This window comes from Esox lucius, chromosome 16 (assembly GCF_011004845.1).
Source record: "Esox lucius isolate fEsoLuc1 chromosome 16, fEsoLuc1.pri, whole genome shotgun sequence".
NCBI lineage: Eukaryota > Metazoa > Chordata > Actinopteri > Esociformes > Esocidae > Esox > Esox lucius.
Genome location: NC_047584.1, coordinates 34,047,418 through 34,069,325, shown reverse-complemented (window position 1 = coordinate 34,069,325; position 21,908 = coordinate 34,047,418). Strand labels below are relative to the sequence as shown.

Sequence of the window (21,908 nt, the reverse complement as noted above, 5' to 3'; positions counted from 1 at the left end):
CTCACTCCCTTGCCACACATCCCAGCCAACCACAACGCCCGGTTAGAAAAACAAATAGCAACACCAGCATTACCTCTCTTTTCCAGATCCACCCGGGTGGGACAGGGAAGAGCCTCTACGCCAAGCTAAACATGAGGCTGTGAACTCAGAAACCACAGTGTGAGACAGAATCCAAACAAACACACCAAGATGGGTTTCAAAATCTTTATTAGGTTGCAGAGAAAATGTTATAGTTTATTCAGAAACAACTAAGAAGTCATTTCAAGGTGGAATTTCTGATTGGTATATTAGTACAAACAAGTGAGGCGAAAAGAGATGAAAGGGGAGCGCAATAGCAACAAATGACAGGTGATCAGAGGCTCAACATTAAAGGATTCCTCTGGGAGGTCAAAACTACACCTCACATAATTCAATGTGCTGTTAGTGTTTTTCACTGAGGGGCAGATTCCATGACATGTTCTAATACCAACATGGCGACGAAGAAAACGAAAGGATGAAGGAAAAAAAAGACAAGGGCTGACACTTTATTTTACGAGTCTCCTCTAGATGCATCTGTAGACCCACTTCTGTAAACAATATCCTAAAATTATGAGTTAAAAATGCAACACAAATCAGTGTGGTCTCTGTCAACCAGGGTTTACAGACAGTCTTGTGCATTTACACTTCAGACTAGCCAGACAAAGTATGAGGAAAGCAATAAGAAGAACAACAGCATCCTGCAGCCTGTTTGGGTCCCCTGGGGATGCGTGCCAAAAGACCCGTTCACATGACAGACATGAAGGTAGAGAAGAACAACAGGGTACGTTGGACTTTCTATTACAGGGTCATAACAGTGGGAGGGGTTTGTGTGGTGAGGGGTGGAGACAACAACACAGAGGATTACACTGGGGGGTGTTGCTTGATTTGGGCTCTTCAATATCTGACTGGCTCAGAGGATGGTTTCCTGAAGCCAGGTCAAACAGACCCAGGACAGGCAGGGTGACATTCAGCTACCCATCCTTTACCGGTACCCCGGACCAGGCTGGGCATAACCCGAGCTGAAGGGGGGGCGGTTGCGGGCGTATGGGTTGGATGCCCCTGGAGGCGGGGTGACATTGCTGCCAGGGGGAGGGGTGTACCCAGGGCGGGGCTGGTAGGCCTGGCCAGGTTGAGGCTGGGAGGCAGGGGGCAGGCTGTAGTTGGCTGGCTGGCTGGCCTGGGAGGTATAGTTTTGGGGAGGGAAGGCCCCTGGGGGGTACGGCTGGGTACCCTGGGGTTGGGGTGCCTGCTGCTGGCTTCCCTGGAAGCTGGGGCCCTGGGCCTGACCTGGAGCTGGGGCCTGGGAGGTAGGGGCAGGGTAGTTCTGGAACTGCTGCTGCTGTTGTGGCTGAGGGGCCCCAGGTTGGGGGGTGTATCCTGCTGAGAGACAGACAGACAGAGGGAGAGACAGAGAGAGACAGACAAGGAAGGTGTCAGACCAAACCACAATACAAGCAGCATATCAAAGTGGGGGTAAGAAATCCTAGCAGTGCTGACAGACACCCCAGCTTCTCTGAGGTTCTGGAGCTTCAGCATGGGGAGGCTGAGCAAGGACCGTAGGCGTTAGTTAACCTCACCAGGGTACTGAACACTGTACTGCTGTGGGGGTGGTTGTTGCTGGGGGGCCGGCTGGGATGGGTAGCCACCTGGAGCCTGGTACTGCATATACATCTGACCTGGAGAGACATGGAAACATCAGGATGACCACAAGAGAAGACGCATGCACGCACACGCACGCACGCACGCACACACACACGTCTGGAATAAGACAGGATGGGTTTTTAGTGCAAACTGCCCTCACAACTAGCATAACAAAAAAAACGCTGCCCAGACACGACTCTCGGGGGAACATTACAGTCAGCAAAACAGCTCCAGTATAAACAATTCTGCTGCCTTGCTCTCTCCGACACACGCACAAACGCACGCGCATGCGCACGCACACACGTCTGAAAATAAAACCAAAACATAAGTGTCCACATAAAACCAACCCCACATACAACCCACAGATATGTACATAACAGATGCAACACAAACCAATGTCCCGAAACTTTAACCTCAATAACAGGCATGCCTAAACCTAACAGGCAGGCCTAAATGGAAATGCATAACCTAACCTAACAGAGATACCTAACCCTAATAGAGATACCTAACAAAGGTAGAGCACGTAACTTTCAAGAACAGGAAGTGTTTCCGCATTATTTTCCAAGAAATCTTGCCTGTTGCTGCTGTGATGTCAGTTCAAGCTTAAAGCCACACACATTATCTATTCACTTTAATCAGCTCATATAAAAAAATATGCCTTAAGCTGACCAGGTGAGTTGACATTGAGAAGAAATGGGCAAGAGAAACTTACAATGTGCAGACTAATGCTGAACAACGGACAATAGATAAGATGTGGTGGCCATTACTGATAGGCCCACACACCCTGTCCACACCTCCTGCTAGGAACTGTCCATATGACTGTCATAGATTCTATCGATAGACCCATGGACCATAGGGGAGGTTGGAACATACCATACAAGCGTACCATGTAGGATAAATCTTTCTGATTGGAGGATAATAGTTGGCTACAATCATTGACCGCCTAATATATGTATTGGCATAAAAGACTGTGTTTACTTTGTAATTATTGGAAAACATGTAAGACCTAAAGAAGATCAGCATCTTGGACTCTCCCCTGACTACCGGTTGCATTAATTTTGCTCATGGATCATAAATATACAGAACCTAACAGCATACATTTAGTATAATTAATTTTAGATAAATCCTGAGCTTTTGTCGTCGAATTGTAGACCCCACCCACTTGTGCCAAAAAGACTGGTACTAAATGAAAAAAATTCATGTAAATTGTAATGTTAATCTAAAATGTAAATCTAGTTAACAACCTCTATAGTTTTAGCATAAACAATTAGGCTAGATATACTTTCACTCTGGAGACGTTCAGATTCAGAAATGCCATAACAGCAGCAAATAACACACAGGCCTGTTAAGTCTTTAGTATGTTATAACAAGTGATTCATTTCAAATAATTGTAACAAGGTTTTGCCTTAATTACAGTTGCAAATGTAAACTATAAACATTGTCATTGTCTCCCATGAATTAGCGCAGAGATATGTATGAATTGCTTTACATTAGCTAAAGTTTTTATGTCTATGTTTTCTGGCCATAAGAACAAACCAGGTATTTTTTTATACGCAGTCCCTTAAAACTATACTTTCCAAATGAAACTACACCAAATATAGACTTATCGTAACAGAGTTATGTTACAGACTGCATTAAATCCAACAAATCTATCGATGAGTTCCAGTGAATAAAAAATATCCTTGGATGGAACCTTAAATAGGAATAAATTATATAAAATGAATGAACAAACAGACAAAATCTGGCTTGCTTTCTGTTGACCTAAACTGTATTTTTTTTAGGTACCGTTACATTTCCAACGTCCATTTTTTTATAAAATTGGCTAGTGTCTCTTGTTGCATGATCCACAAAATAAGGGGGGTTGCGGTTGGTGGGTGTCCCTTTGGTTGATGCCTGGCAATGTGGGTGGATTGATTTCCTGCCTGTTGGGCCCTGTCTGGGGCCTCCCCCGGGTAGGGCCACAGTGTCACTGGACCCCCCCGTCTCAGTTCCAAGGTGTTACGCTGCTATATTATTGTGCTGGGGGATATGAGGAATGCACTACTAACTTTTTTTTTCAGTCTCCTCCAGTTTTACTCTGGATTTAGCCCAGAGAAATGTATTTATTATTCCAAATGGACTCTTAATATCTCACCCTGCACAGCCAGAAGAGGACTGGTCAACCCTCTGAGCCTGGGTCCTCTCTAGGTTTCTTCCTAAAATTCGACCTTCTTAGGGAGTTTTTCCTAGCCACTGAAATTCAACAATACTGTTGTTTGCTCCTTGGGGTTTAAGGCCGGGTGTCTCTGTAAAGCACTTTGTGACAACTGCTGTTGTAAAAAGGGCTTTATAAATACATTTGATTGAAATTTGATTGAATAAGTGTAGATGCATATCTTTTTCAGCCTCAGCACTTTGTTTGAAACGTTAAACGCATCACTTCCTGTTCTAGGAAAATCGTTCTCGCCACTGTGCGAGCCAACCAGTTTTCACCTTAGCAGCAGTACATGGTACACAGAGGTTTTCCAGATGTGGGCCTGGGACCATCTGATATGGTAGGATTTCATCCACAATCCAGATTAAAAGAACAGCGATGTGTTAATAAAAAATAAAAAAAACTTACATACTTCAGCTTGAACAGAAATACCCCACCTAACAGAAATACCTAACCTTATCCCAAAACAAACATATACTATAAAGTCAGGACTAGAAGGAAGTATTGACATTTGTTCTTTAATGTCATGACCTTTAGGTGAAATTTGGTTCTGAAATCGTAGCGACATGCACACGCACAAGAACGAACAAACACACACACACACACACACACACACACACACACACACACACACACACACACACACACACACACACACACGCGCGCACATGCACACACACACACACACACACACACACACACACACACACACACACACCCACATACACACACCCACATACACACACACACACAAACACACTCGATTGCCAAGCTTCAATGGCCTCGTAAAATAAAGTTTAGGATAGCTGCACCCAGGCATTATGCTACTAGATGGTTGCCTCTGTTTAGGTTGAATTTGATTAACATATGCTTGGTGATATCCATTCATCCTTGCATGTTCAGCAAAACACAAAGTCATCGGTCAACTAAGTTTTCCAGTGAGTCTCAGTATGTTATACAAACATGGAGTTAGCCAGCATGTGTAAAAATGTTTACAAGGCCAGCATGGCACTCCCATAGCCCCTGGCCTGCAAAGTAGGGCAAGGACATATTAAAAACACAAAGAATGAAGGGATAATGAGGGAAGGCTGGTTGACGCTTCGCTGCTTTTTAATATGCCAGTAAAAGGAGAGTGTTGATTTTCCACTCTTGAATAGAGGAACACAACAGAGCCCTGTGGGATTCCACAGAGATGGAAGAGCCATTCTCACATACCGGCGAATCACCACCGTCATCACAGTGATGGAAGAGCCGTTCTCACAGAAAAATTACCACATTCATCCTCTAGGAGTCTCCATGATTTTTTTTGTCTATGAAATTCACTATGTAGCACAGATTTAAGGCAGTAATATTATGACAATCAAGCAATGTCAATCTGTAGCAAATAGCTCATGTAAGGAAAAAAACAACTATTATTATAAAAAAAGTACAAATAAAACAGATAAATGAAATATAATATTAATGACACTACTGATAACACACAAACAATCCAATTATGATCAGTACTGCAATATTGCCATGTGCAACATCCCAACATCTGTGATTAGAAAAAGACATCATGCTAGCCGAAGGACATGCGTGATCCGTTGTCATACAGCTCACACGAAACCTGCTAACGAAGACGTCGGTTTCCAGCTAGCGAGTTGCACAGGTATATTGTCCCACAAACACAAAAACCTGACTATGAAAAGTTTCAGCTTCAGGGTCCATGTCTGCAGACAGACTTGAAATGGGATAAACATGACTGGAGGGTTGACAATTTTGCCAAACCACTGGCAACAGCTGAAACGTAGCAAATGGCTTCACGCCAATGAGTAATACAACATTTCAGACAGGTGTTTATACCCATGTGGTTAAGAACCACCATTCATAATATTTATTGGAATATTTGGCCAAAAGAAACTGAGATTCAATATTTTATCCAAATTATGCAGCAAGAAATAAGAAATAATATCAGTTACTGGGGACTTCCCCTGTACACCCAGAAGGAAATAATGCCCTGGTGATGTGGGTCCATCGTGCTACAGAGAGAATGACTGAGTGTGTGTGTGTTGGTTGGCTGTGTTGTAGTCTGTTATCAATCATGTGTGTCAGGACCTGTGATGGAGGTGGGAGGGGCTGGGGGGCCGTCAAGCCTAATTGGCTAGAGGACTTCATCTCTGATCTCTGCTCAGTTGATACAAGTCCCCACAGACAGAGAAATCACTGGGGCTCTATAGAGAACGGCTGCACATTCCCACAAGCAAAACACTGAACAGAGTTGGAAAAATAATTCTCTGGAATGATATTGTTTGGCTTTAGTTCCACAGTACTTTAAGGGACGTTTCCAAAAAATCTTTGCAGGACACAGTCGAAGCTGAGTGAACAGGTGTGTTTGAACTCTGTTGGTCTCTCGCACACACTAAACAGTCCTCTGACCACTAGGCTACAGTGTGTGATATATGACAGAGACAGACAGTAAATCTTATGAATCTCATTAGTGCCGTTTACCTGCAAACTCAAAGAAAACATGTTGGCAGAGATGAGGGAGCTATCTGGTCATCTAACCCCAGAGCACACCAAATGGGTCCCGGAGCACACCAAATGGGTCCCGGAGCACACCAAATGGGTCCCGGAGCACACCAAATGGGTCCCAGTTGACTTTCTGGGGAAGTGTTCATGGTTGTTGATGCACCACACCCCAGGGATCAGAATGCTGGTAATGAGGCACTTAATTTGTTTCTCTAGAGTGACATGATGTAGTGGATAGCATTTGTATGTCTCGGAGATCAGACTGAAGGGCAGGGCGATGGTTAACGGTGTATTTGTGTTCTATTTAGAGCAAGCAGCCAGCAGTATTGCATGACTCTGGGCAATTACTATTCTAATTATTGGTTAGTCAAAAATGGTAAACTAATTTTATTATTTTGCTTGAGTGAATAAAAGCAACATGATGGGCGTCTTCTCCTTTGTATTATAAGTTTTTGGTAAGTTTTCTTTGAGAAAGGCAGCTTCAAAATGCCTCCCTGTATTTTATGTGGTTGAAAAGCCGACAGAGAAAACCAAAACGCCAGAAGATTGGCTTAGAATTCTGTCACTCGTGGGAACTCAACTTACCCACAAACCTAAAATGTGGTCCCTCCCCATGAAAAATGTTAGCCCACTGTTCACTGGTGGGGGTTCCAGATTTAGAGAAATGTAATTATAGAATGTTGTAAGAGTTTTAAATGTATGCTTGGGTACAGAGAGACATCAACACTAGGAAAAGACCATGTCCTGCCTTCTCTCTCTGTTTCACAAGTGTTGAATGAATGTGAAGCGGTTTAAGCACATGCTCTAACAAGAATAAATCATGCCCCTCATCTGCACTTTTATGGTTCGTAGCTGACTTTCACTGCAATATCAGTTGTGTGTGCGTAGGTAGTATATTATCATTTTAGGCAATGTATTCCATGGTTTTGTGCATACCAAGCTCATGTGCTTGAAGTGAATACTATATAAATGTTGATGTTCCAAGACCTCCGAATCATTCTGTTTGCCAGTGACAATAATTTCCCCCACTAAAATGCATGCTCTACCAAAAGTTCTACATATAGGCCTGATTCCAGTTCATATTCAAATGTTGTTTCCCTTCCTTTTATACAGACCACATAATGAACAGTTATAACAGTATGGCTGCATGACCTCTCTCTTAATTGTTCCGGTAAAAGCCCTGTCCTTGAGCTACCGGCTGAAGCACACAGACCTTCTTCCCTGGAAGAGGAGGTCCGGTATGAGGGAAGGGAAGCGGGAGGAAAGGATGAACTAATGAGAAAGTCCAGAAGACGTCTGGCCGTGTCAGGATGTAACATCTGAAGTCAGCTGGCTCACAAACCAACCCAGACATCGTCTGTGACTGTTGGACAAATGCAGTCATTTATAGACACACCAGTGACCGCCGCAAAATGGAAGCATCTGGAATATACAGGCAATCGATGAACAGTGAAAGCCCTGAGCAATAACGATTGTGTAACTCGTCTTGGCTCTGCGCATCTCAAGCATAACCCCTTCGAGGAGCCAGGACTATGAACCAGCCAAACCACAGAGCTGGTCTGGGGAACACTGTCCAACCGTGACTGAGTGGAACCACACTCTATGTTCCAGGTGTGGTTTGGAGGTACCGGTACGGTTTAGACACTAATGTGTGGTTGTCCACTGGCAGGTTATAGGGGTTTCAGGGTGTGAACGCACATGCCTCCAGAATTGGATGAGGCAATGAAAGGCAGAAAAGTTAAAAAAACACAACTACCACCTCCAATACAGAACAAGTTAAATGCAAGTACGCCATCTGTCCCATACCTATTCTATATCGTATAATGAGATTCTAAACATTCACGAGGACTACACATCTCGTGATCTGGTTAGTCAGTTAAACTTTCAGAACAACCTTATTATGGGAATACCCAAGACGTTCCAGTCTAGAACATCACTAATATGGGAATACCCAGTACGTTCTGGCCTAGAACATCACTCATGGGAGTACCCAGTATGTTCCAGTCTAGAACATCTTTATTATGGGAATACCCAGTATGTTCCAGTCTAGAACATCATTATTATGAGAGTACCCAGTATGTTCCAGTCTAGAACATCACTATTATGGGAGTACCCAGTATGTTCTGTCCCAGAGAAGCTTAGGGAAGTACCGATCCAGAACAGAAGATTAAGACAGAAAAAACATTTCCCCAAAAACAACCCCAGAGCGGCTCAGACCCACAGTTATGAATTTTGTTTCTTATTCCTCCACCAAAGGTCTGGACAGACCCCTGGTTCATTCATCGGTCCTTTCGCCGGACCACAGACCGCTGTTATCTCCTTTCCAAAGAACCACAGGATGTTTATGGAGGAGATAGCAGGGGGAGAGTTGTCTGGCTGACTTAACCTGAGGCCAAAATAATGAAAACACTGTTAATTAACTCTACGGACCAGGTCCTCCGGTCAGGAGAACATTCATTGGTAAGATAAAGAAAACCCGTTAGAGCTGGGACATCCACATGGCGATAAGGCTTATAATGTACTGCAACTGGAGAACGAGCCAGGCAAGGCTGTGGTGTAAAACATCCTACGAGTTGGAGGAATGTTAGTCGGGATTTTTTGCAAGGGAAAGCCCATTTCCTTTCAAACAGCACAAAACAAACTACTAACACAAGAAGCCGTTTACTCATCCTGTTTTGTGGTTGTCGCCCGGCCCAGGCAGTGAAAACCATCACTAAACCTCTGTGACACTGACTCACTCATCAATCTGATTGTGGTGAAAACAGAAAAACACTGCATTGGCAAGGTACCGGAACAGTGGTTTGGTGGGATAAATCAACTGGAGCTAAACAGTCTGATGCAGTTTGGCTGTTAATGACCAGCTAATTTAGGGAATGGCAAGGCTCGGCCCCTGGGAACGACAAGACAACGTTCGGCCCCTGGAAACGACAAGACAACGTTCGGCCCCTGGGAACGACAAGACAACGTTCGGCCCCTGGAAACGACAAGACAACGTTCGGCCCCTGGGAACGACAAGACAACGTTCGGCACCCTGGGAACGACAAGACAACGTTCGGCACCCTGGAAACGACAAGACAACGTTCGGCACCCTGGGAACGACAAGACAACGTTCGGCACCCTGGGAGCGACAAGACAACGTTCGGCACCCTGGGAACGACAAGACAACGTTCGGCACCCTGGGAACGACAAGACAACGTTCGGCACCCTGGGAACGACAAGACAACGTTCGGCACCCTGGGAACGACAAGACAACGTTCGGCACCCTGGGAACGACAAGACAACGTTCGGTACCCTGGGAGCGACAAGACAACGTTCGGCACCCTGGGAACGACAAGACAACGTTCGGCACCCTGGGAGCGACAAGACAACGTTCGGCACCCTGGGAGCGACAAGACAACGTTCGGCACCCTGGGAGCGACAAGACAACGTTCGGCACCCTGGGAACGACAAGACAACGTTCGGCACCCTGGGAGCGACAAGACAACGTTCGGCACCCTGGGAGCGACAAGACAACGTTCGGCCCCTGGGAACGACAAGGTTCCTGACAGGAAAAACAACAGAGGCAATGTGCCCACGTGCACTCAAAAGGAATGTATTTTTAGGAGGGGGCCCCGCTAAACCACCCACACTGATAACTCCACCTCTCTGGTCATTAACAGCTATTACACCGAAGTTAAACACTTTATGGTTATGGTGTGTTTCTAGGGCCATAAACAGCTATTACAGCCGCTGTATTTACTAACACAATAGGTGCTGGACTGCCTTTCTGAACAAATACAACCACACACACTTTCCTCAATCCACTCAGACCTACAGTGTGTTGTGTGTGGCTGATTTTCACACTGCTTGTGTGTGTGTGTGTGTGTGTGTGTGTGTTCCTAACCGTCCATGGTCGCGGGTGGTCCCTGCTGGACACCTGCGTAGGGAGCCTGTGGCTGGGGGGGCACTCCAGGTTGGGGGGGTGCAGACGAGGATGAAGCAATGCTGTCTGGAGTGCCTGACCGCTCCTCAGCTGAAGCACCGGGGGGGGCTGAAGAGAAGCACAGGGCAGAGTGAGGGTGGGGGGCCTGACCAGAGACACACGCACACATAGCCAAACAATGAGGACCTCACCTGGGACCTGGTCCTCACTCAGGCCGAAGGCAGAGATGACGTTCTTGCTGACCTCGTCCTGGTTCTTCAGGGGGTCAAAGGCAGACATGCTGGCCGCGCTGACCGGAACCGGGGCCGGCTTCATCCCAGTGTCAGAGGTCAAGTGTCTCCCCTCACGCGCATCAACAGAGTCTGGAGGAGTGGCGAGAGGACAGAGAAAAGTGTCAACAACCCAATAAACATCTAACCAAAACAAACGCACAGATGCTAAACAATCAACCAAACAGCCATAATTGAGAAATCAGTTTGAGGCAGAGAAAGTTAATAAAGAATATTTATATTAACGACTATCATTCAACCATAAAACAACAGCAAAATGAGGTCTTACATTTGATTGGTGTAATGGTATCATTAATCGCAGGTTAGAGGGCATAAATCCACCAAAGGAAACACCTTGTAAAAACACTTTAACACACCGTTTCACTCCACCACACACCAGATAGCTAACAACGCTAATGCAACGCTAATGTGTGTGTGTGTGTGTGTGTGTGTGTGTGTGTGTACCACTGTCGGGTGCTGAGGCAGCCAGGCCTGGTTCTGATCGGGGTTCCAGACTGTCCAGGAGACTGTTGACTTTGTTTCGGAGCTCAATGAGCTCCCTACGAAGGTACTTGACCTGGGTGGACTCCAGAGGTCTCGGCTGACCATTGACTGTGGAAGACAGAGGGAGACAGAGTTACACCAACACTCGTAAATATTACATGGTCAAACAGAGAAGGTGGGGGCACCTCCACCAGACCACCTGCATAAAACCGGACTCATTAGGTGAAAGCCAAGCAGAATAACAACCTGCCGCAGGCCAGCTGGTTTACTGGGACATCTGTGTCTCCAACATTACTACAGCAGAACCGTCTAATGCAGCTTAGACACCAGGGAAGGACTCCACAAAACTCTAATTGGCTCCAGCCTAATCTCAATAACTGGAACTGCAAAGGGGTTTCGGGAAAACATTGCAGAGGACGTTTAGTGGCATTTAGTAAGATATGCGCTCCACCAGTTAAATAAAACAAGTAGTCAGGAACAATTTGGTGATTGGAAAGAGCTTTTTCAAGTCACTCATCTGAGGATCAGGGCTGAAAATAGACTGACCTGTGGGTGGATTCCCCTCGTGTGCATTAACGCTTTATAACAGCTCCCCGTTATGTCGTGTGCATTAACGCTTTATAACAGCTCCCCGTTATGTCGTGTGCATTAACGCTTTATAACAGCTCCCCGTTATGTCGTGTGCATTAAGGCTTTATAACAGCTCCCCGTTATGTCGTGTGCATTAAGGCTTTATAACAGCTCCCCGTTATGTCGTGTGCATTGTGTATTGTGCAGATCATACAGACAGTGTTATTTAGGCCCACGCAAATTATATTCCATTTATCTTCTCTTGTCACTTTCAGTAAGAAAGCGTTAACAATTAGCCTATAATATAAACAGAATTATAATTTGAAAATTGAAAGAGATGTATAATGTATATTCTATTCATATTTTCTAGAATTTTTCTGCATGCATCTCTTGTAGCTGCATGTCTTCAAGGATAAATAACATTGGTTTGTTTGCTTATTTTCCATGGAATGGACAGGTATTTGCATGCAGCGGGAAGTGAAAACGTGATCAGAAGCTTTTTTTTATAGGCTCCTAAGTGTGCAGGTTAGACAGGTACTGTAGTAAAGAATAATAAGTATCATTACACTACAAACCTAACTGATGATGATATTTAGGAATTTCATTTAGATTTTTATTGTATTTTGAAAATATTCTTCTTGGCATAATTGACGTTACATTGCAGAGGATGTTTAGTGGCGTAGTACAACATGAGATGAGATGTGCCTCACTTGTAAAATAAAACAAGCAGTCAGGGAAACTTCAGTGGCTGGCAGAACCTTTATGGATTTACCATTATGCCCATTATAGATTTACCATTATCCCCATTATGGATTTACCATTATCCCCATTATGGATTTACCATTATCCCCATTATGGAATTTCTCCACCGTTTCATAATCTCGAGTTTTTTTCCATGGCTTGGATTAGCACTGACATGGTCTATCATCCATCCCTAATTGAGACGCTGGTGGATTAGCACTGACATGGTCTATCATCCATCCCTAATTGAGACACTGGTGGATTAGCACTGACATGGTCTATCATCCATCCCTAACTGAGACGCTGGTCTATTTTACAAATGGGTCTGGTGAAAAAAACCCAGTAGCGGATACAGCAAGCAAAAGTAAAACACAGGAGGTTTAAACACCACAGTCCCCCAGAAATGTTTTTCATTCCTTCACAAGGCTCATCTCAAATTGCTGGAGTGGTACCAGAAACCACAATGCAATGCGGTCTTCAATGGATTCCAGTAATGTGGGGTTTTAAAACTAAATGTGGATTTACCTGTAGAGATCCTTCATGAATGAATCGATCGTGAGCAGAGTTCCTATACTTAAACATGAAAGTTCGCCTTTGTAAACAAAAAAGGCAGTAATGATGTGTTCTAGGTCTCTTTAACAACACATTTAATATGACAGACATTTAATGAATGACCATGTGAAAGTGAAATATTTCTTATAAGAATCTGAAAACAACATTTTATTTTGTATTAAGAATAAAGGGGTCTTAATGATGGCACCAAGCTTAGTTGTTTAGATTTCCCACAACTGACAATGGCCACCCATATTCTGTAGGAAGACTCCACTAGCAACATATTCACCTGGTTTATTCGTAAAAATAAAAACAATAAGGGGAGATGGCGTAATTGGATCATTTGGACTTGGCTCTCTGGTCCTGGTTCTCACAGAAAAGGTAAATCAGTAGACACAGCTCTTGGGTTATTTTGACAGGGGATCTCTCCCAGACCCAGAGTCATAGAAGACAGTGACTGGTCACTAGAACAGCTGAATCCTAACCTCTGTACGGAGACTCACGTGATTATTCTGATCCTGTGGGTTAACAGGCTGTAGGGCCTTTCGGCTCAGATCATACTAAACCAAACAAGCTAGGAGGAGAACAGCAGGTTTATTCAGGGGAATTATGATTTACAGGCTGTGATGTTCAGCTACGGAGAACAACCTACATGGGAACCCAACATACTTCAGCCCTGTGTGTTCACAGGTTAAACCCTACAATGACCTTGGCAACAGGTTAGAGGAGAAACATTTATCCAGGTCATGGGAGTGTGTAGGTTCTCTGTTATTAGTTAAACAGCTCTTTTTCAGAAGAGAGGAGCCGGGACAAAACACAGAGAGCAGAGTCCTCCCCTCGCGTGCTGCTAATCGCGACACGTGTCTGGGAATACTGGTTCCATGTGAGGTCACAGTCACTGGACATGCCGAAGCTACGGCCCGCTCTATTAAAATACAGAGTTTGAGTTGCATTTGACTTTAATAACCTTCATGTTGTCTTTATTCTCTTCTGCTCCATCACCAATACTAGCAGGGCCAGTTCAAGGGCACTTTATTGCAGTGTAATTGGAAGCAGAGCACAGGAAATGACATCAAGGGGCAGCATTGCAGAGGTTTGTGTGTGTGTGTGTGTGTGTGTGTGTGTGTGTGTGTGTCTTTTTTCTGCATATAAACAAATGCATATCCATAACACATGGCCATGGTACAACAATACGCACGCACACGCAGGCAGACAGGCGCACACGCAGGCAGACAGGCGCACACGCAGGCAGACAGACAGACATGCGTACAGACAGACAGAAAGGCGCACAGACAGACAGACAGACAGAAAGGCGCACAGACAGACAGAAAGGCGCACAGACAGGGCAGGACTGTGACTGGCAGTAGAAGGCCTCCTGATGAGGACTAAACCAGTATGTCCGTATTCGGTGTGTCTCCGCTTGACAGAACCCAGTCGGCATCCTTTGCAGAAGACAATTTGTTAAACAGCCAACCCCCTGGGCAGGCCCCTGAAGGACACGTGAAGGGCCACAATTTTGGACTGTGACTCTGGGTCGATCCACACGAGACAAAAGTTGTAATGGTTCAGGGTGTAAATATGAGACCACAGTGCCCTCCAGTGGTACGGTGGTGTATTTATAAAACTACTGGAGAGGTCACTGGAATAGACCAACCAGCAAGAGCATTTCAGCAGATACAACAGGTTAAGGTTGTTACATATGGACCTGCAGACGTCATTCTGCCAATGAGCGGATCAGACAGCGTTGTCTGGGGGACCAGCTGCCACACCCACACCGATGCCTCCTTTCCACTGGTGCCAAACACCGATGTTTGACCCTAAATATTTTTTTTCTGTTGTTTTCATTGACACGGGCTGGCACCAGTCGGGCACTAGGCCAGGGCTGTGTGGCACCAGTCGGGCACTAGGCCAGGGCTGTGTAGCACCAGTCGGGCACTAGGCCAGGGCTGTGTGGCACCAGTCGGGCACTAGGCCAGGGCTGTGTGGCACCAGTCGGGCACTAGGCCAGGGCTGTGTGGCACCAGTCGGGCACTAGGCCAGGGCTGTGTGGCACCAGTCGGGCACTAGGCCAGGGCTGTGTGGCACCAGTCGGGCACTAGGCCAGGGCTGTGTGGCCCGGCTCTCACTTGGTGCCAAGCCCCAGACTTTAGGACTTAGAGTGGGCTTTGCGGGTTGCTCTATTTTCATTTCCAGTGTAAAGCACATTGAATTGCTTCTATGTATGAATTGTGTTATAGAAATAAACTAGCCTGCCTCGTTATGTGCTGCGAAAACGCTGCATGTTGTGCTATTCGAATAACAATGTGCAAACTATCATTTGCTGAGTCTTTAGGCTTCTCGTAATGGTTTTCATCCAAAATAACAAACAGATCCCTGACAAAATAAGGAAAATAAATCAACAGGGAAGCAACGACTCACAACGAAAAGAGTTGAAATGATCGAAAACGGTCTGACGCCATTGACTGAATAGAGGAACGGGTACTGAAACGTAGCCTGCAGAACAACACATTACCTCAGAATTCTCCCAAATCCTTCTATTAAAAGGTAGATCGCTAAATAATGAACACACTGGTTTACAGTTGTAGTGTCATGAGTGTAGGTGGAGAAGTAGAAGGAGCCGGTCGCAGGAGTTTGAGGAAGAAATTAGTTTTATTACTCAAGTTCAAACGTTGTTTTTTAAACAAACGGAGCATGGCGTTATTGTTTATTTCACTACCAGAAAAATAGCACGTTTTATTTTTTGTAATCGGAAAACCAAATCATGTTGATAGTTTACCCCTCCCCCCCCGCCCGAGCCCCTCCTCAAGTCCTTGGTACCAAATGTATAGTGGAAACAGGAAGGTCTAGAACCAACATTAGCATCAACCACCGATGTAGCCTGGGTGCCGGGGTAAAGCACCAGTGGAACCATGATGTCCATCTACACTAAACGGCACGAGGAACGATACTTTGATGAATCGCCCAGACCTAATACATTATAATATGACAGCGTTCATCTAATGGTGCTTTTCCACTGCATGGGACCGGCTCAACACTACTCACCACTACTCAACACTACTCACCACTATGTACCGACTTGACTCGGCTCTACGCCTCGCCTCGTTTCCACGGCAGATAGGACCCTGTACCCGCCCACAGTGACATCACAGGAAACCTGCTGTGACATCACCGTCAACGTGACCAACAGTGGAGGATATCCTACAACTACACCCGATACCAACCAAAAGACAACTTTAAACTGACAAGCTTCGAACGCAAAGTAGCAAATCAAAAGTAAATTACACCTGGATAACATGGTCAGAGACCCTGGTTGAAAAACTGTGAAGAAGTAGAATAGAATGATCGCCCTGCAGCATAAAAGACGCCATAACTGCAATGTTGTTTCATTTAAGTGTATACACCCAACATTTAAACACATGTTAAACAACCTACATAACCCCTCAATCTCCATTAAAAGGTATATATAATAGCCTCATTTATTTCTGGCTATAATACCACGCCGACTGACTCAAGAGTAGCCTACTGTACACAAGGCAGTGTTTATACTGGTAGTAGCCTACTGTACACAAGGCAGCGTTTATACTGGTAGTAGCCTACTGTACACAAGGCAGCGTTTATACTGGTAGTAGCCTACTGTACACAAGGCAGCGTTTATACTGGTAGTAGCCTACTGTACACAAAGCAGTGTTTATACTGGTAGTAGCCTACTGTACACAAGGCAGTGTTTATACTGGTAGTAGCCTACTGTACACAAGGCAGCTTTATACTGGTAGTAGCCTACTGTACACAAGGCAGTGTTTATACTGGTAGTAGCCTACTGTACACAAAGCAGCTTTTATACTGGTAGTAGCCTACTGTACACAAGGCAGTGTTTATACTGGTAGTAGCCTACTGTACACAAGGCAGCGTTTATACTGGTAGTAGCCTACTGTACACAAGGCAGCGTTTATACTGGTAGTAGCCTACTGTACACAAGGCAGCGTTTATACTGGTAGTAGCCTACTGTACACAAGGCAGCGTTTATACTGGTAGTAGCCTACTGTACACAAGGCAGCGTTTATACTGGTAGTAGCCTACTGTACACAAGGCAGTGTTTATACTGGTAGTAGCCTACTGTACACAAAGCAGTGTTTATACTGGTAGTAGCCTACTGTACACAAGGCAGCTTTTATACTGGTAGTAGCCTACTGTACACAAGGCAGTGTTTATACTGGTAGTAACCTACTGTACACAAGGCAGCTTTATACTGGTAGTAGCCTACTGTACACAAGGCAGCGTTTATACTGGTAGTAGCCTACTGTACACAAGGCAGCGTTTATACTGGTAGTAGCCTACTGTACACAAGGCAGCGTTTATACTGGTAGTAGCCTACTGTACACAAGGCAGCGTTTATACTGGTAGTAGCCTACTGTACACAAGGCAGCGTTTATACTGGTAGTAGCCTACTGTACACAAGGCAGCGTTTATACTGGTAGTAGCCTACTGTACACAAGGCAGTGTTTATACTGGTAGTAGCCTACTGTACACAAGTCAGCGTTTATACTGGTAGTAGCCTACTGTACACAAGGCAGCGTTTATACTGGTAGTAGCCTACTGTACACAAGGCAGCTTTTATACTGGTAGTAGCCTACTGTACACAAGGCAGCGTTTATACTGGTAGTAGCCTACTGTACACAAGGCAGCTTTATACTGGTAGTAGCCTACTGTACACAAAGCAGCGTTTATACTGGTAGTAGCCTACTGTACACAAAGCAGCTTTTATACTGGTAGTAGCCTACTGTACACAAGGCAGCGTTTATACTGGTAGTAGCCTACTGTACACAAGGCAGCGTTTATACTGGTAGTAGCCTACTGTACACAAGGCAGCGTTTATACTGGTAGTAGCCTACTGTACACAAGGCAGTGTTTATACTGGTAGTAGCCTACTGTACACAAGTCAGCGTTTATACTGGTAGTAGCCTACTGTACACAAGGCAGCGTTTATACTGGTAGTAGCCTACTGTACACAAGGCAGCGTTTATACTGGTAGTAGCCTACTGTACACAAGGCAGTGTTTATACTGGTAGTAGCCTACTGTACACAAGTCAGCGTTTATACTGGTAGTAGCCTACTGTACACAAGGCAGCATTTATACTGGTAGTAGCCTACTGTACACAAGGCAGCGTTTATACTGGTAGTAGCCTACTGTACACAAGGCAGCATTTATACTGGTAGTAGCAAGAAAAGCACACGTGAGCAGTAACTTTTTAAAATTGTTGGAAAGCTTGGTAGGCTGCTTCTGTTTGGCTTGACATGAGTACGTTGACCAGTGCAATGTATGCCAGTTAGCCTATAGAAAAACCCAGAGGAAAAAGACAAGGTCTTTTTGTAGGTTACAAAAACAGTGTGTCTTGTGGGTCTCACGGGGATAACGAGTTGATTTCAACACCAGTGCGTAGGTCCAAACTGAGAGGAGTTTGGGGAAAATACAATTGCTTAAAATTACCCATTTTTAAGAACCCATTTCAATGCAAGGACTCCTGGGACCCGCAAAGACGCGCTGTTCTCGTCTCATAAAACCATTCTCTGACACTGGACGGCTAACAGCAGAACAGCTTGTTTTGCTTTGCTGAATGCTTTGAGTCACTCTTGTCCAATCAGAAGTATTTTGGCAAGTGAAAAAGCAGAAAAGGCGAGGCGAGCAGAGCCAAGGTGGGCAGAGTCAAGGTGAGCTGGTACTTAGCGGTGAAAAAGCTCACAAAGTGAGTAGAGTCAAGGTGAGTAGAGTCGAGCTAGTACCATGCATTGGAAAAGGGCCATAAGTATTGTCTCGCAGGGTCCCTGAACACACTCAACTCCACTTCCTACATGTTTTATCTTACCGAACAGAGTGAGCTTCAGTATCCTGCTGCACTGGATCGCAAAGGAGAGGTCAGAGCTGTCAAAAATAGTAATGAGGTCATCATCTGCAGAAAAAGAACAGAGAACATCATTCAGAACCGAAAACAAGATCATGTCACATTCGATTAGTCAGGGTATTGGTATGTTCAAATGCATTCCACTTCTTGCCACGCCTGTCATACTAAACAAGACTAATGTTCCACAGACTGGTATCCAGGCTTATGTTCTTCTACTTTACAGACTGGTATCCAGGCTAATGTTCCATTACTTTATAGACTGGTATCCAGGCTAATGTTCACTCACTTTACAGGCTGATACCCAAGCTAATGATACAATAGTTTACAGGCTGGTACCAAGGCTAATGTTCCAATAGTTTACAGGCTGGTACCCAGGCTAATGTTCCAATAGTTTACAGGCTGGTACCAAGGCTAATGTTCCAATAGTTTACAGGCTGGTACCCAGGCTAATGTTCCAATAGTTTACAGGCTGGTACCCAGGCCGAGGCAGATAACATCAGCTCACCCTCATCTTTGTATTTGATGGTGACCTCGTCGTTGCTCTGCAGCTTGCCCCGAAAGACACGTTGCATCATCAGCACCAACTCGTCATAGGTGATGTCCTCGTTGTGGATGGGGATGCGTCTGATGTCATCACCCAGCTGGGCCTTGATGATCAGCTTGCCGCTCAGGTCCAGCTGTCCATTCATGGTGTCGTCTGTCCAATAGTGCTCCCACCACTAGAGACCATGACGGAGATGGAACACATTCAGTATGGAGGAATTATCACCACCCAATAGTGTGGACTATGGGAGAAGCTTCAAGAAGATTTGATAATGAGAAACTTGTCTGTTTGCCATATTACCATTAAGGAACGAGCCAAAGGGTCAAGATGCTTTTTTTTTTTAAATGTGTACAGTCCATGTCCAGTCAATACACTTTAACATAATTAAAAATGATTTGAAAGTTTGTAATAAATAAACAGTTTTTCATTGGTGTCCAAACACCTAAAAAGCCAGTCAGGGAGAATCAACAATCCCCAAAACTATAAACAGAAGAGAACATCCACCCATTTTAAGGGCAAACCCTTCAGACTGACAGCTAAAAGCAGCTCCCATGGCAAAATAAGTTTGACACCCCCAGACTACAAATCAGAGGTTTTTAAAATAATGGTTAGAGATTTTAGAAATAAAGCTTTTATCTACTTCCCCAAAGGAAGATCAAATCATGGATACAATTGTTGTCTCTGTGTCCAGAGTGAAGGATGTTGCTATTTAGTGTTGGGTTAATGACTGGATATCTATGGGAACAAATGCACTGTCACAGAGTATGAAAAAACAGCCAGGCCATACAGAGGCAAAGACAAAATGGACCCTGGAGGAAACAAGTAATCATTCCCTTTAACCTTGTGTGATATAGAATGTGCACCAGCTGGGCAACGATCAGTGCCCTCTATGACACAGAGTGCACCAGCTGGGCATCAATCAGTGCCCTCTATGACACAGAGTGCACCAGCTGGGCAACAATCAGTGCCCTCTATGACACAGCGTCACTATAATATAGTATACAGTTCCACGCTGCTTCCAAAGTCTAAGGTTCATACACATATCACAGGCTGAGCTGGCAATCCGGTTTTAGGTCATCTCCCCAGAGAGACTTTGGCCTACATGTTTAGTCCTGTATTAATTGAAGGTAATGTGTTGAGATGATGTGATCATAACACATTACTGGCTGATGTCATCAGAAAAAAATGAAACTCATAAAAACTGAGATAATGAAAAAGCTATTTTCTGTCCAGTCCGCAACTAGCCAGGCATATTATTAAATGTTACAATAGGGTCGATTATATTAACTGCAACAACTTGTTGGCTGCTCGCAAACGAGCTAGCTACAGTACCTACATTAATTACAGCAATGACAAACAAGGTTAGCTAAGGTAATCAAAAACTCTACTTAACTAACTAGCTATAGTATAATAACTTGTTAGGACACCTGGTTATACTCGATATAAGGCGTGTATGTAAAATAATCATAGGGCGAGGTTCAGATTTGCAATCTGTTGTCTTCTTGGCAGTGATTCCTGACAGATAGTATACCGAGCTAGCTAACCAACTTGTTTGATAATCTGACAACTCATTTTAGCTTGTTATGATTTCAATAGTTTGTTAGCGGACTCGAAATCAGATGTGCTGGCTATTTAGCTAAGCTTGTTACGTACTGTGTAAAATGCGACTGGCAATCAAAAAAAGGTGTCATAAACATAGCTAGCTAGTAACTAGGCCATTTTCCTGTGTCACTGACAGGATGTACAACCATGCCAAATACAGATTAATTCAAAACCCCTTTCATGGTTACAACGTTGACTTCCTGCTAAATATTGTCCCCAGCTTTACCTTATCATTCTTCTTGCCGGCGTTAAGGGTTGCATGGCCACTAACTTAATTCATAATAAAGATGTAATACCACTCATATTATAATGTCGTCAATTTAAATGTGGTTCTACTATCGAAGAAACGTCGCTTTAAAATACAACAAAACCGAAATGTGTCTAACATTCGCAAGCAATGTTAGCTATAACTAATAGCATGCTAACTAGCTAGCACTGATCATGCAGTTCATGATGTCAATGTTAATATTTAAGAATATAAACATTGACAGGAACATGTATCCCACCTGTAACTAGACGACTTGATCCCGCTGTGATGTCGGTGGTTTAAGCAGGACCGTGTCAGACAAAAAGTGTTACCCGGACTGGCAAAACCAGAATCCCAGCTGAACATCAGGAAGTTGACCGCTTGACGTATCCCGCACAGCTCTGTACGTGGCATAGAGCAGAGCGCGCAGTCGCATTGAATCAGGTTCTTTCGAGTTTTGGATGTCTTCAAGCCTTTTTTAAGGTTGAATTGACACAGGTTATTATGCGAAGTATTTAACTGCAATAAAGCAAGCATATATCAAGGTCTGCAACAATGTATATTGTTGCTTTATTTTATTATTTTATTTATCAGGCTATATTTTTGCTTATATATTCTCCTTAACTCTCACTACGTAGTTGTCAGGTGCCATGTCACAAGAACGTCTTTGTGCAGGATGACGCTGTATGGCTCGGT

The 21,908-nt window shown here is 44.5% G+C and overlaps 1 protein-coding gene across 3 annotated transcripts; it reads right to left on the bottom strand.

The window, feature by feature from the left end:
* Positions 1-190: 190 nt before the first annotated feature.
* Positions 191-21,629, bottom strand: tfg (trafficking from ER to golgi regulator). Of its 3 annotated transcripts, none has more exons than XM_010866436.5 (8): positions 21,472-21,629; positions 19,325-19,538; positions 18,784-18,867; positions 11,021-11,167; positions 10,478-10,648; positions 10,248-10,394; positions 1,596-1,694; positions 191-1,398 (listed from the first exon to the last, which is right to left on the bottom strand). In XM_010866436.5, the coding sequence occupies exons 2-8, from the start codon at positions 19,506-19,508 to the stop codon at positions 1,001-1,003; spliced, it is 1,230 nt and encodes a 409-aa protein (XP_010864738.1). In that variant the 5' UTR covers positions 19,509-19,538; positions 21,472-21,629; the 3' UTR covers positions 191-1,000. The 3 variants fall into 3 exon arrangements, with proteins under 3 accessions (XP_010864738.1, XP_019910596.1, XP_012993407.1); XM_020055037.3 differs by having other exon boundaries at positions 191-1,395; XM_013137953.4 differs by lacking the exon at positions 10,248-10,394.
* Between the last annotated feature and the right edge of the window lie 279 nt (positions 21,630-21,908).

Bases quoted from the DNA above. Each gene is read 5' to 3' on its own strand.
- tfg (XM_010866436.5), bottom strand. From the start codon at position 19,508: ATGAATGGACAGCTGGACCTGAGCGGCAAGCTGATCATCAAGGCCCAG. The intron at 11,168-18,783 runs GTAAGATAAAAC...TGTCTTCCACAG, and splicing joins ACTGAAGCTCACTCTGTTCG to TCAATGGTCAGCCGAGACCT. The intron at 10,649-11,020 runs GTACACACACAC...CCACTCCTCCAG, and splicing joins TGCCTCAGCACCCGACAGTG to ACTCTGTTGATGCGCGTGAG.